The following is a 14,937-nucleotide window of genomic DNA, read 5'->3' as shown; positions in this document are numbered from 1 at the left end:
TAAATATTTTTTTTTCTGATGTCCATGCTTCATTTAAAAGTAAATTGTAACTTACTTTCTGGGTGCCTCTTGTAACGTAACTCCACATGCTTGCACAGCATCATGCAGAAATAATGGCCAGTTCTTCGGCATACCATCCATTAGTGAATTCCTTGTACGTTGCATGTTACCAGAACTGAAAGATAAATCATAATATGCTGTTTTTTTTTTCATAAACTGTACGATGAGCTTTTCATGCATAAAAGGTGATTGCAAGCGAAAATGCAGCAAGACAACAACTTCACACCATGTCACACACTCATACTTTATTACCTAATAAATTAGAAAAGATGCAGAAAGTGTAATTAACAAGAGTGACAAATAGCAGCAAAGGTGATCATGGATAAATCTCGAAGATGATTGCCGCCGCTGCCAGAGTAGGCCAGCCTTCGTAGGAGAGCACTGGCTGCCCACAAAAGCTTGCTGTCACAGGCCACACATGACGGTTCTTGTAGACATAGGCAAGCAATACCTGCACAGAACAGGAAAAAAAGGGCAAGGGAGGAAATGGGAATGTTGAAATTGGAACTTCAATTAAGCAATATGTGCTAAGTAAGAAGTTTGGCTCACATTAAAAATAAATTTAAGCACTCCTTTCTCTTAAATTACAGGTATCTTAAAGTATGTATGCGATGTTTAAAATGACTAGTATATTTCCTATCATAAGAAGCCAACAAACACTGACACCAAGGACAACATAGGGGAAATTACTTGTGCTTAATAAATTAAATAAAGAAACGATAAATTAATGGAAATGAAAGTGGATGAAAAAACACCTTGCCGCAGGGGGGAACCGAACCCACAACTTTTGCATTTCGCGTGCTATGCTCTATCAATTGAGCTTCAGCGGCGTCGTTTTCCCATCCACTTGCCCATGGTGCGGAGAAATACCAACTCTTTACCACATAACATGGGAATGTAAGCATAACTACACATTCCATAAACATAAAAACCCGAGTGCGGAGCAATGGGAGGGCCTGCTCACCAGCAGCGAGCTCACCGCCCAAAGGGCAATGGTGCAGCACGCGTGCGAAGTGGCCAGGGTCAGTGGAGCCCTGGAATAGGGGCACACCCGTGCTGAAGAGCCAGGCAGCAAGCGCAAGACGGCTCACCGCTAAGCCCCTTGATAGCATCAATAAAGTTTTCTCTCTCTCTCTCCCATCCACTTTCTTGGGTATTTATGTGTCCTAGCAGAACCCTGGGAGTGTTAGCTAGCGCCACAACTCAGAGACCTTGTTCCTGGCATATAGTCATTAAGTTGCATAGCAGAGTCAGTCAGCCTTTAAATTATTGTATGGTGTTTTGTGGCTAAAAAGCCACTTATCAACCTGTCAGACAAGTCTGAGAAGCTTCCTGCAAAATATAATCAGTTTAAAACAGTAATTCACTCTGCAGGTAAATGATGTACTAACCTAATTAAAAAGTTAAATAGCGTTTTATATTGTTGAACTAAAAGCGAGTTTGGCCATTTTGCGCTGGCTAGCTGTTGCCTTTCTTTAAAGCTTAAACATGACACAGTACAGAGTAAGCCGGTAGCATGAAAAGGAGGACTGGTGATAAAGTAGTGTTCCAAAGCAACACTCCTAGCTGGATCAATCACTTTTGTTGATATATTTTCATGTGACCCTAATTGGCTTAGGGCAATACCTCACACAAATGACGCAACACCTTGGATGATGCGTCATACAAAATTGAAAGTATCTCATGATGTGATCAACGATAACATTGCCCACTGACTTGGAAGTGTTAACATGCTGTTTGCGTGAGAAAGTGCAAAGCGATTCGTATAGGTGGCAAATTCATCAGTGCATCTATAGCCTCAGGTAATTCTGAGCATCTATGTTGACTTGCAACTGAGAAGCCACTGCACACAAAAAGGTGTATTCAAGTAATGGTCCATGCTGAATAATGGCCCACCTAGTGAAAAGGCAAATGTGGCAGGCTAATGGGCCAGGGCAAATAGATAGCTAAATTCTGATAACACCTCCAATGATATTATTGAAATAGGTGATAAAAAACAGGACAGGTAAAATTGCAGTCATGACAAAATTTTAAGAGCACCTCTGCAAACTGCTGGAACCCTCAGCATCATGCCTGTTCTACATGCACATATGTTGCAGCGCAATCTATATCTCAGACGCTGGCGCCTCCACAGATCATTTTGTGATCTCCTCACAACAAGGTTAAAAAACAGCCTGGCACAAGCTACTTGATGTGATTCATTTTGCAAGCGCCAGCCAAGTGGTGATGACGGTAGAGCGAAATTGAAGTTTGTCCTTGTATGGAAGCCTCGGCCCATGTTTTATCAATTCTAGCGGCAAAGCACACCTTTTACAGCACACATAAATCTTAAATTAGACTGCTTGCTGATGCTGTACAGTAAGTTCCTGTAAAGAAACTAAATCACACAGAAAACGTTTAGAATACCAAACTAATCAAATACTGGCTTGAATACATTTGTGCATTAGGGAAGCAAGGTGTAATGTACACTGTTGTAGAAAATTTTTACTCATGTATGGAATACTTGTATGACACAGCAGAGTTAATTTGTGAGTTCATACATAGTAATGACTACCTACAGGTAAATTTTGTAAGGCTTAGGGAAGCTAATTATTAGTAGAACTGTGTATGTACACTGGCACTGAGAAATTGGTTATAGTAGTGGCAGCTTATAATGGATTAGTGCAAAAAAATGCCCGTTTGTGAGACACCAACTAGCTATTCTACCACGAAGCTGGCCTTAACCATATAAAAAGCACTGGGAGGACCAGAGAGGATACAGTACATTGGCTTACACTGATCATGATGAGGTCCCGTCATCCAGCTAGCGCCAAGGTACAAGAAGGATGTCCAGCCGTCTATTGAGTGAAAGGAACAAAATAAGATAGCATCAAGTCAGTTGAAAGGCAGATTTGCAATTACATATAGGGTGACCCAGTCACAGTCATTCATTAATAAATGCCAAGCTGTCGTGATTTAACTCCCAGATGAAGCACCATCTAGGTTAAAGGTTTTGCTGCTTATTTAGAACAAAACACAAGTGAAATTTGTACATCAGCAGACGATTTAATTTGGAATTGTATAGATGAAGTAAACATTGCAGTTATATTTTTTGTTTTGCTATAAAGTGGAAACGCTACAAACTGCATAGTCACTGACACACACGCGCGCACACGTAAGAACAAAAGGACACAAAATAGGGCGAGTTCAGTCTGGTTCAGCATCACAGCCAGCGCGTCATCTTCGAATGCACTCCTTTCGGTTGGTTCGTGCTACGTTAACCACAGGCTAACAAGCAGGGCAAAGTTCTGGCTGGTGTTGCGGAAGTCGTGGAGCGCGGTAGTGCTGAACGGCTGAGCACAAGCAGAACCCTCGTATAGAAGTAATGACGAAAACTCGCAGGGCAAAAGAGCCCATATATCAAGAATTGTCGCGGGTAACTCCTAAATATATTCACATTGTTGATGAAAAACGAAGTGAAATGTATTTTACTTACCCGAAAAAGTGTTATCCGAACGTGCGACGTACAAAGACGCACCGAGACACGAAGGCGGCGAACGCAGATCCCGCCATTGTGGTAGTAAGCCGTCGGCGAAAACACGCAATACAGCCGATGTCACGAAACACTGCTACAAAACACACGGCAAACAGCATCAGCACAGCTAAATGACTCCAGTTAATATCCAGTATAAATGTACAGAACGGCTTAGAATCACGCACAACTGGATAACGAACCCACGACCGAGACATAGCGGGCGGCAGTGGCCGTTTCTTTCAAACTTCCTGCCTCCCAGTGTTTCCAGCACAGAATGAGATGTCCGACAAATTTGGATTGTGCCGCCGAAGTAATCGCAGCGCGGTGGCTCTGTGACACCGCTGTGCAACACCGGCGTTTCGCTCCTGCTGCTGCGCGAGCATAGAATGGTTTCCAGGCGTCGTGTGCGCGCCCCGTATGGAAAACAATAACACGCCCTTGATTGTTGAAGTTCTGGTGTGAAATTATTTAATATTAAAGCCAATTAACTTATGTTGCTTCCAACGAGTTCGATTTGTCTGTGGCGTCTTTTATTCGCTAACGCCGACGGCCGACGGTAACCGCACTTTTAACACGTCGTTTGGCATTTTATGCACTTTTAGACAAAAAGATCTAGAAAAGTTCTTGAGTTAGACATTCTGAATGCGTTTACCAAAACAGACTCTAGTGACACCAGTAGTGGGTTTTGCCGCAGATAGAATATATACTAGCATATTCCAAATGCTGAGGTTATGTTTAGAAGAAATTCTATTTTCAGTCTTATCATAGACCAAGACGTCTATAGCCGTTTGTAGCCGTTTCAAGAAGTTTTTAAGAGGTTTTGTGTTTCGTGGGACACAACTTCGCTGTTCCGGTTGTTCAGGAGTCTTCTCGTCTACGGGGCTTCTGTTCATTGATTTGACTGCTTTAGCCGGTCCGCTGCGCGATGGAACCACTGTGTCCTGGATTCCTGGACAAGGCTTCAGGCTTGGAAAATCAGTTTAACTCTTTGAGCTCCATTTGATTTCGTCTGACTCTCTGTGACTCTGTCTTTTTCTTCGTCGTATTTTTCTCATCCTTTCCTGATGGCCCCAAGATAAACGTTTTCTTACGCTTTATTGCCACTGCCCGCGTAGGACACTTGCTATAAATAACTGGATGACCACCACTACAGTTTGCACACAGAAAGTTCTCGCTGCACGCGCATGTTTTGAAATCATGTGGTCCTCCACTTCCCTTAAACCGCTGCTCACCACGGCAGTACTTGGCCACATGTCCATAGCGCTGACAGTTGAAGCACCGAGGTGGTGCGTCAACGTAGTCAATGGTCTCGTGTCTTGTGAAGCACAAGTTGATCTTCTCTGGACGGTCTGTATTTGGAGCGAACGTAAGAACCACGGAGCTGGTTCGCCTGGACTCCCAATCGGTTTCGGAAATTTGGACGCGTCGCGTGACTCTCCTTGCATGGTAAACACCTTGTGGTTTTAGGTATAGCAACAGTTCCTCGTCAGTGTACCACTTCGGTACTCCTCTAATAACGCACGTGTTTTGCAGGTACGAATTGGGCACTCGTGCTGAGATTGCAGTCCCTGAGAGTGACTTGCAGCTGAGAAGAGAATTCACATGCTCTTCTGTGTGTACATCTAGAAACAGTGCTCCTTGAGCAGTAAATCGGCTCCTAACAGGCGATGCGCCAAGAATTTTTTCAATTTCCGTAGACAGAACATTGGGATTTACTTTTTTCAGGTCGGATCCTTCTGTGGCAGGCGTAACAATCACTGGGATTCCGACGGTCCTCTTCTTGCGGTGACGCACAAGCCTGAAGCCTTCATCGTTCAGATCTGTGATGTCAGCTATGTCACAATCGTTAATAAGCGTAGACTCGTCGTCTGTTTCTGTAGCCTTGTATAGCTTACAGTCACGGTTGCTCTCAGGGTCAGTCGGTGGCCTCTGGCCCGGTGTCAGGTCAGGCGTGGTCATGACGGAGCTCTCGCCGCTACCAGATCGGGCTCTTCTGCAGGCTCCTATCGAAGCGACGGAAGGCGAAGCCCCCCACCCCCCCCACCCTCCCCGGCCTTCTGTAGGGAAGGTACCTTGGCGAGTCGTCCGACGTCTTCGAAAAATCTATTTGACAAAACGTCGAAAAAATTCAAAAACATTAGGGAGCGAGACAGCAGTGCGACTGTGTCGAACCAAACTTCTTCCTCCCACCGAGAAGTGTCTGCTCGCAGTCATCGAGTGTGATGTGTTCGTGTTTGCCTGTGCGCGCTGATACCATGCTTGTTAATTCAGTTAGTGAATGTTTTCGAGTTTATAGGACCAATAAAACTTCGTATAACTGTCTACTAATTTTAACATAGCTGCCTTTCCGGCGAAACTGCGATGTTTTATGCGTACATGTCAATATATGCACTACATGTTTAGAGTATTGTGGCGTTAGCCGATAAATGGAGGAGGCAGGCCACCAATAAATAGCCAACGTTTAGTTGCAGCGGTTTGCGCTGCGTCGCAAGAGGTGAGCGAGTATACCCAGGTTCCATCTCCCTCTCGAAGCCGATCGTCCTGTACTTCGCTGGGACACGCTCGTGATGCCGCGCGGTTATTATTATTATTCCATAATAATAATAATAATAATAATAATAATAATAATAATAGTAATAATAATAATAATAATAATAATAATAATAATAATAAAAAAGCCGTGGTAGCTCAATTGGCTAGACCACCGCACGCGTAATGCGAAGACGTGGGATCATTCCCCACCTGCGCCAAATTGTTTTTTCACCCACTTTCATTGCCATTAATTTATTACTTCTTTAATTCAATTAGTAGGTACAAGTAATTTTCCCTGTGCTTTCCTTGGTGTCTATTTGATGGCTTCTCATGATATATGATACACCTGCCAAATGATATTTATGTAAGTGTCATTTTTTTTTAATCAAACAGGCACGGCTCCAACTTCATAATTTACTTTGTTGAGAAACCACAAAATATTATTTCGGTTCGACATTTAGGTCATTCTTCTAGAATATGCTTACTTGAGTCGGACCACCCGCCGTGGTTGCTCAGTGGCTATGGTGTTGGGCTGCTGAGCACGAGGTCGCGGGATCGAATCCCGGCCACGGCGGCCGCATTTCGATGGGGGCGAAATGCGAAAACACCCGTGTGCTTAGATTTAGGTGCACGTTAAAGAACCCCAGGTGGTCAAAATTTCCGGAGTCCTCCACTACGGCGTGCCTCATAATCAGAAAGTGGTTTTGGCACGTAAAACCCCAAATATTATTGAGTCGGACCGAAAATTTCACTTTTCAAACATACCTACCTGATCAAAAGATTATTATAAGGACAAGATAGTCAACGAAACATGCGAACATTTGTTTGGGATGTGGATTGAAGTGACCATTACACCTTACAAATTCCAAGCAACCCCACATCCCACACCTCGGAGAGAAGGATTCAAGAGCTGTAAAATATCTTCGAAATGGAAGTTTCTGTAGCTTGTTTTTACAAAACAAGTCAGCCTAGGTGACTATACCCTCGGCGGGATTCGAACCCGCAATCCCCGGTTTAGGAGACCGATGCCTTATCCGTTAGGCCACGAGGGCGAACGTTTCGGCAATCACTACAAACGTACAAGACAGCAAAAAAAAAAAAAAGGAACATAACGCATAATTTCTGCAGAATTGTGAACAGGTGGTTTCCCGGGCAAATTGGATTGCACAAATTTTCAACCGAATTCAGAAAAGCCCTTGACAGCCGCGGCCGCTGCTCCCGAATGCATCGGAAACAGCGCAAGCCACCCAGCCGGACCAGCGACAGGACATGTAGCGCCATCTATGAATCTATTTCGAAACTCCGCCATGATACGCGCCCGCTTGGCAAGTTGCCGGTTTTTGACGTTGCTGTTACCCTGCTGCTGGCCTGTCCACCGTCCTCCTTCGAACTGCCGTACTGAGAATCATCATTGTCTCTACTGCCTCATTGTGGCGATAATTCGGTGCAGATGCAAGTGTACAAGAATGCTTGTCCAGACAGCACCGAGAAAAGTGCACCTACGACGTCTGCACCGCTTCCAAGGTGGGTACTGCAATAGGCGCGGCCGAAGTATCGAGAGTTTCGCGCCAAAATGAGTTTGGCGGGCAGTTTGAATCGGACTGAGCGGGCGTGTAAGTGGCTCGTGATGACCTAGTTCTTAAGTAAATATATTTTTTTTATTTTTTTTGTCAGCACGGAATGTGAGCAAAGCGTCGCCGTATCTCCGTGACGTCAGCGGTGCCAAAATTGTTCATAGATTGTTTCATGTGCATACGACGTTTAATAACCTGCCGTTTATGCACTCCTTCCTTTCCTTCAGAAAATGTTCTTGCTTTGGATAAGCTAGGTTGTCGGCACAGAAATATGACATCCAGATATATTGCAAGAGGGAGAGAAAGAGGTCATGTTTATTTCATATGTTGGTCTTTACCTGGATCCTCGTCTGTTTTTGCATGAGGTAGTTTTACAGCGAAGCTGTTAGCCTTTAGTGAGTCGGCACTTTTCTTGTCCGCATTCGTCAGGAAAAATGTCAGCAAATGTGATTATAATTATACGATCACTCGAGGCAAATTTTTGCCATCAGCGTCACGTTCCTATAGACCGTTTATAGCGCCGTGGCATGGACGCTGTCATGGTTGAACACGTGACAGCGCCGCCATTAAGTGCCTCCTTGGCTTCCTGTTCCCGCAAGCGGACGACGTGCTGTGCAACGCAGAAAAGAGCCGTTTTCGCTTTCGGGGTGAATTATTATGCGCCAGAAATGCAAAACGTTCAACTGAAAGCACGAACGGAACACTAGTTCAATATGATATTTAACACATGATCTCACTTTAGCCTGATGGAGGTGAGCGGATATTTGAAGTCGGCGCGTGTGCGTTTTCTGAGGAAGCGATACGAGATTGCGCGAGCCTCACTCACTCACTCACTCACTCACTCACTCACTCACTCACTCACTCACTCACTCACTCACTCACTCACTCACTCACTCACTCACTCACTCACTCACTCACTCACTCACTCACTCACTCACTCACTCAATCAATCAATCAAGCAATCAATCAATTTGAAATTCATTACATCAACTGCACATAACGAACGCGAGGACAAAAACAAAAAGCTGCTAAGTAGCAGCTTGACATATGTCTATCATATGTCTCCTTGAAAAAAATTGGCAGAGGCTTAGCTTGGCTAAGCCTAGTGCATTGCGAAAGCAATTTCAGGTTGTAGAGTTCCATACTGCTCATCGAACGTGTAGATGCAGTCTCGTCGCCATTTAAAGCATCCATAAGGCTTGTTGTCGAACGATCAGGTGTCGCCAAAGTCGCGTCAGCATTGAGAGCATGCATGATACTTGTAGATGCACCCAGATCAAGAGATCTTGAACGCATTCGCCTGGCTGCATAATATGCACGCCGTTTAGCTAAACGTTGTTCCCGCCCTTCATCCGTTTCTTCCGCACGCCGCCGCTTCTTAGCTGCAGCACATCGTTGCATCTTCACCTTATACACATCATCCGACATACCGTGGAGGATTCGCTGGGACGATCGCGAGGAGCCGAGTTGGGGGGCCGCTTTTCCACAGCTGGCTTGACGTCACGTACAGCGAGCGCCCCTCGCGGCAGCGGCGCGCAGCTGCAGCATGGAGAATTCGCTGGGACGATCGCGACGAGCCGAGTTGGAGCTTTTACACAGCTGGCATGACGTCACACATAGGTCACGCTAAAGGTCAATGGTGGATTCTCCGGGACGACGGCCAAGAGCGGAAACCTCGAGCAGTATTGCTTTCGCAATAAAAGACAAGCCCACTTGTCGAAACGTTGGCTCCCGCTTTCACCTTGTTCTCAGTTTGCTCATCGCCTTGAATTTCCATCTCTCGCCTTCCCGCTGCTTTCCCTGTATGCCTCCTTTGTTTTTCTTGGTAAGATCAAGTATCTCTTACCCCTTCAGAACTGTGTAAACCGTCACGACGGTGGCTATGTGCGAGGAGCATGTGGGGTATACGGTTTTCTGTGCCATTAAATGTGTACCTCTTGTTTCCGCTGCCTCAAGGTATTGAGCCCAACGTGCCTCGGGTGTTTTGCATTTCTATGAAACTCCAGTCGGTCAAGAACAGTTCTTTTTTTTTGGCTTTACGCGCTAATGATACAATTCGCAGCATTACCGTTTTAATTCGCGCACTTGCCACAACACAGGAAAATTTGCTTGCACGGGAGACGTTCCCAGTTTGTGATCATTGTTCTATGTACAATCCACTGCGATTACGCGCACGCAATCGCAGTGATCTTCACAGTCGCGCCCACTGTTAAACCTTTCCTGTTATTGCAGTGCATATCGTGCTCTGTTCTACCACTCTTTTCTGTAGTGCCCACGGGCCTTGAACAGACAGACAGACAGACAGACAGACAGACGGCCGGACCGGCGGGCGGGCGGTCGGACGGACGGATAGAAAGAAAGCAAGCAAGAAAGAAAGAAGGAAAGAAAAGAAGAAAAATAAGTTAATACGAGCGAATATATGAGTGAAAATACGCGTAATCTTAGTAGTACGACAGTGCGGAGACGTCAAAACCCCCTACGAGAGGACACTCAATCTTTCCTATTGCACTTATTAGTCGAGTCGAAGCCGACCTCCTCCTTCCCGTGCTGCCTCCCCGCTTTCCTCCATGTATGGCGCGCGAGATTCAGCCGCGATCGCAAGCTCCCCTTGCGCGCGGTCGCGAAATGCGCAGTTGCTGCCGGAGCACAACGCCGCCCCTCCCCCACTCCGTCCCTCCCATTTCCCCATGCACGGCCTTTCGCGCGACGGAGGACGGCGCGTTTGCTCTCCGCTTTCTTCCTTCGCGCGTGCGAGATTGAGCAGCGATTGTCGGCTTTCTTCGCGTGCCTTCAAGATACGGCGCGCGCGACCCCCGCGCGCCGTATCTTGAAAGAGGTCTGCAGACGGCTCATTACTTGGTGCGCGCTGTTTTCTCGCCGCTGTTCGCGTTGAAGCCGATAGACAGCACAAAGGTCACTTCGCACGCTGCTGCTGCCGAGCTTGCTCACGCAAGTGTTTTAACAGCGAGTGTTCGCAGTCATCGAGTTTGATGTGTTCGTGTTTGCCTGTGCGCGCTGACACCATGATTTTTAATTCAGTTAATGAATGTTTCCAAGTTTATAGGACCAATAAAACTACTATCCTTACTTCGTATGACTGTCTACTAATCTTAATATAGCTGGCTTTCCGGCGAAACTGCGTGCGATGTTTTATGCGTACATGTCAATATATGCACTACATGTTTATAGTATTGTGGCGTTAGCCGATAAATGAAGGAGGCATGCCACCAATAAATAGCCAACGTTTAGTTGCAGTGGTTTGCGCTGCGTCGCAAGAGGCGAGCGAGTATACCCAGGTTCAATCTCCCTCTCGAAGCCGATCGTCCTGTACTTCGCTGGGACACGCTCGTCATGCCGCGCGGTCGCCTGCATGACTTCGTCCCGACTTCGAGACTTCGTCTTCGACCTCGAAGACCTCGTCGTAGTTGTCGGAGGCCAGCGCGTCGCCTGCTGCGCGGCGAGTTCGCAGCTGCTACCAGATGCTGCACTATCACACATCAGCGAGTTGCTCGATTCACATGCGAAATTGAGTAAACAGACATCTTTCAAGACGGCCGTTGTTGCCTCCGCAAAACCTGTCCCGAAAATACCGCCGGAAACAATTCCCGCTTACGGCTAAGTTTCTCCTGAACTAGTCAGTGGTGTGGATGTTTACTCGATCTACCGTAAAATCCGTTTGACAGCAGCACCCTTTTATTCAAATGAAAAAAAGAAAAAACAGTCACTTCTGACACTGTTCTTTTGACCCCGATGATCCAGTCTCACAAGCCAAAGCAGTCCTGGCCTTAGTGACCGGCTAGACGCCTGGCGCGACACGCGTTCACCAGACAGCGCACTTGCGAGCGGGGCTCATGGCCATGCCTGGCGCGCAGCCGAAGGCAGTCGTGAACTTGGCGAAGTTCATTAGCGGGATGTTGACCCGAAGCCTGCCAGGTATCTCGCCAAACTTGAGTTTACGTATCCAGACATCGCGGTTCGGATTGTCGCACAGTCCCACGGCGTAGAGGATGAAGAACAGCTGTTCCATGTCGAACTGGTTCTCGTCCACGGAGATCTTGAGCCTGTCGGCCCCGTCTTTCGACATGAGAACCTTCATGTACATGTCGTGAAGCGGACCGATGACGGCGTTGTCTGCGATGTTCTCTTCCAGCCTCATCTTGGCTTCAAAGTTGTCCCCAATGAGATCTCGTATCTCGACGTAGTACTGGTCCTGGAAGCAAAGCTCCAGCTGCGAGAACTTGCTAATCTCGTCAGAGTTCCACCAAGTGGCCACTGCGAGGTTGTGGTCCACGGAGGCGCCGCGCCGGTCCACGGCCCCGAACATGCCTCGTAAGATTTCAGCGAGGACAAGTGGGAAGAGTATCGGGTCGATGCTCTTGCTGATGTCGTTGAGGAAGGCAATGTTTGCGTGTGGAATGAAGAGCGCGTTGCGGCCAAAGAAGTACTCTTGTCCTGGTGTAAGGGCTGTGTGGTCGTACCTCGCGTCGAGGTCGTCTTTGGGAGGCTTGGTCTCCCAGTAGACGTTCATAGTGCTAGCCTGAAGGTCACGAAAGCTCTCGACAAGGTGACTTGGGTCCAAGGGCTGAGCGTTGAAGTTGTAATAGTTCGCGACAGTGTTGATGTCGTCTGAGCTGCCCAGAAAGATGAAACGCATGTTCTCGATCTTGTCGACGCCAATTCCGATCGCTGAACGGTCCAGCCACGAAGAAGAGGAAAGGAGGCGATCCGTCATGCTACTCTTGAGCTGGATTTCGAGGCTGTTCATACTGTAGTCATAGTGCTTCAAAAGCAGTGTGGAGTTGTTCTTGCTGAAAGTCATCCGGCCGAAAAAACGCATCCCGTGTTTGTAGAGTCGTTCTAGTAAGTGCATGCAAGCCTGGAGCCGGTCCGGAACGAACTCCAAGTAGTCGTCATGACTCAGGCGCAGCAACGGGCTGGCAACTTTGGCCAGAAGTGGGGACATGTGCACAACGAGGCGGTAGCCCAGGTAGTTCAGAAGAGTCAATGTATCTGTCTCATTCAGGATGGCGGCCAGCTTACTGATGTACTCATTGTTCATGACGGCCACTGGTTTGTCGTTGTCGAACGTCTCGATGTCTTGAAAAAGGATCGTAAGGTACTCTTTCCAGTCCCACTTTCCCTTGCGGTCAAGTTGTCCGACGCGCTTGAGCCTGTCCTGGAAATCGGCAAAGTGTGGTGCGCCGATTACGCTGTGGAGTTTCTTCTCGAGAAAGGCTATCGCTTCCGCCTGTTCCGATACGTCTTGCTTCTTGTTGAGGAGCGACAACGCGAGAGCTACCTTCTCAGTGAAGTTCTCCGGCGATTCGTCGAGGTGCGCCAGGTTGTATCTTTTGAGAGTGAGGCTCGGCGCGTCTATGTGAACCGTGTAGCCGCGATCGTCCTCGAAAGATTTACGCAGGAACACCCTGGCGAAAGCGAAGACGCCGAGGTCGCGATCAACGAACGCCGAGATGGTGACGATGTTGGCACCGCGCGGAGCCTTCTTGTATGGCCAGCTGCCGAGGTTATACTCCTGCAGAAGGCTGCGGAGCGACGTGAGGTTCTTGTCGTTCTTCTCTTCGGACTGGCACTTCGGCAGCAGGGAGATGGCTTGATGCAGGAACACGCCCGGGTACTTATGGTAGCGCTCTTCGTTCTCCTTGAGGTACTGCCGGAAGAACTTCTCGACGTCCATCATCATCATGCCGGCCGTTCGCTCACGGTAGGCCCTCGACTGCACCTCCAAGTCTCGCGACATCCAGTGCCTAGAGCACACGTACGCGTAGAAGTCCGAGCACGGGTTGACGCTCGAGTTTAGCCTGCCTCGAAGGTAGTTCTCAGCCCATACGCACACGTCGCTCCGGCAGCTGGATTCGGTCAGCAGCAGCTTGCTCTCGTGCCTGCCAAGGTGCCGGCTGTCCGCGCCGGCTAGGAGGCTGCCGTCGCCGGTCTCCGAGCCGTTGCCGCCGCGCCACATCATCGCCATGGAGTTGTTAAACAGCGCCATGATGGCCCCTCCCGCTTGCAGCTTGTAGGAGGTGACGGCGACGCCCACGATGACCATGAGGAGACCCACGCTGCACACGACCACGTACGGCAGCCGGCTGGTGGAGCGGGCCGCCAGGACCTGCGGCAACGACCGAGCCCGGGCAGTCGAGCATCTGGGCTCTGGCGGCGGCGACGCCGAGCCCGACAGCTCCTCCGACCGCGAGGAGTCCGCGACGCTGGCCTCCGCGCCGTCGTAACCCTCGAAGTCGTCGCCGCGACGGAGACTGGCGGCAACAACGGACATGACGGCGCGGTCCCTTGGGTGGCTGACCGCGGCGCCGGCGATTCTTCTTCTGTGGCTCGCGATACCGCCGCGCGCAGATGGCGCGCGATGTGTTCTTGTTCTTGCGTCCGAACACAGGCGGACACCCACTATACGGGGGACTGACGAAGAAGTATAGGCGGTTTCACACGTGTATTTATTGGGATGATGACCAAAATTTTCTTGTTGTTGGCTAAATAAAGGTTGCTTCTCTCTCTTGCTGCTGTCGTTGTTTTCATATACATATGGCGAACCTTGACGTTAAGTGTTACTTGTTATTTGCACCATGGCGGGGGATAGACCAATAAGTGGGTGGAATTAGAAGCAGGAGGGGAGACAAAACTTGCGAGAGAAGGTAAACGAGGGTAAGGTAGAGATCGTACAAAATATATTAAAGTACAACAACTTTAGAGAGGTGATTTTGGAGATGAAGATATTTTCCCTGATGCTCCTGATTTTGAGAGGCGGACAATTTCTCAGTTAACGCATTTGTACTATTTGGCAGCTGTAATCAGGGTATTGAAACGGAATTCATCCGAGAAGGAGGAATAAGCAATTATTGTGCGAATCAGCGAGAAAGTGTTCTTTCTTCGCCGTAGGCGGGCGGCTGTCTCAGTACAGAAAGCCGTTGGCCAATGCCGCGGCCCGTGCCCAGTCCAGCAGGATTCGCTGATCCTCCAGGCTCGGTGGCGTTAACATTGCCTCCAAAGTTTCGTCGATAGCTTGTAGCCATTCTGAAGCTTCATCTTGAATGCTCTCCTCGCGGCGTGGTCGCACCAACACCACGTGTTGTACGGTGTCCTGTACAACACTGAATCGGCATAGGTACGAGAATTGTGTGGGGTGCATCCGGTGCATGGTAATTCCATGGACGTGTGTATTCATTTGTAGTGTACGGGGGCCTCTCGGCGGCTTCTTCCTTGCTTAATTTCGGGTGTGGTAGTGGG

The 14,937-nt window shown here is 48.3% G+C and overlaps 1 protein-coding gene, 1 long non-coding RNA gene and 1 other non-coding gene across 3 annotated transcripts; all 3 read right to left on the bottom strand.

Annotated features, from left to right (window-relative positions):
• Positions 1-290: 290 nt before the first annotated feature.
• LOC142564532 (uncharacterized) lies at positions 291-3,829 on the bottom strand. The gene is made up of 3 exons (XR_012824593.1): positions 3,536-3,829; positions 2,835-2,897; positions 291-511 (listed from the first exon to the last, which is right to left on the bottom strand). It is a non-coding gene; the product is annotated as an uncharacterized LOC142564532 (long non-coding RNA).
• Positions 3,830-7,085: 3,256 nt separating this feature from the next.
• TRNAR-CCU (transfer RNA arginine (anticodon CCU)) lies at positions 7,086-7,158 on the bottom strand. The gene has a single exon. It is a non-coding gene; the product is annotated as a tRNA-Arg (tRNA).
• A 4,342-nt stretch (positions 7,159-11,500) lies between these two features.
• LOC142563337 (neprilysin-2-like) lies at positions 11,501-13,972 on the bottom strand. The gene has a single exon (XM_075673897.1). The coding sequence runs from the start codon at positions 13,970-13,972 to the stop codon at positions 11,501-11,503; it is 2,472 nt and encodes an 823-aa protein (XP_075530012.1).
• Between the last annotated feature and the right edge of the window lie 965 nt (positions 13,973-14,937).

This window comes from Dermacentor variabilis, chromosome 11 (assembly GCF_050947875.1).
Source record: "Dermacentor variabilis isolate Ectoservices chromosome 11, ASM5094787v1, whole genome shotgun sequence".
NCBI lineage: Eukaryota > Metazoa > Arthropoda > Arachnida > Ixodida > Ixodidae > Dermacentor > Dermacentor variabilis.
Note: the sequence above shows the minus strand (reverse complement) of the source record. Positions and strands in the feature narration are given on the sequence as shown.

Bases quoted from the DNA above. Each gene is read 5' to 3' on its own strand.
- LOC142563337 (XM_075673897.1), bottom strand. From the start codon at position 13,972: ATGTCCGTTGTTGCCGCCAGTCTCCGTCGCGGCGACGACTTCGAGGGT.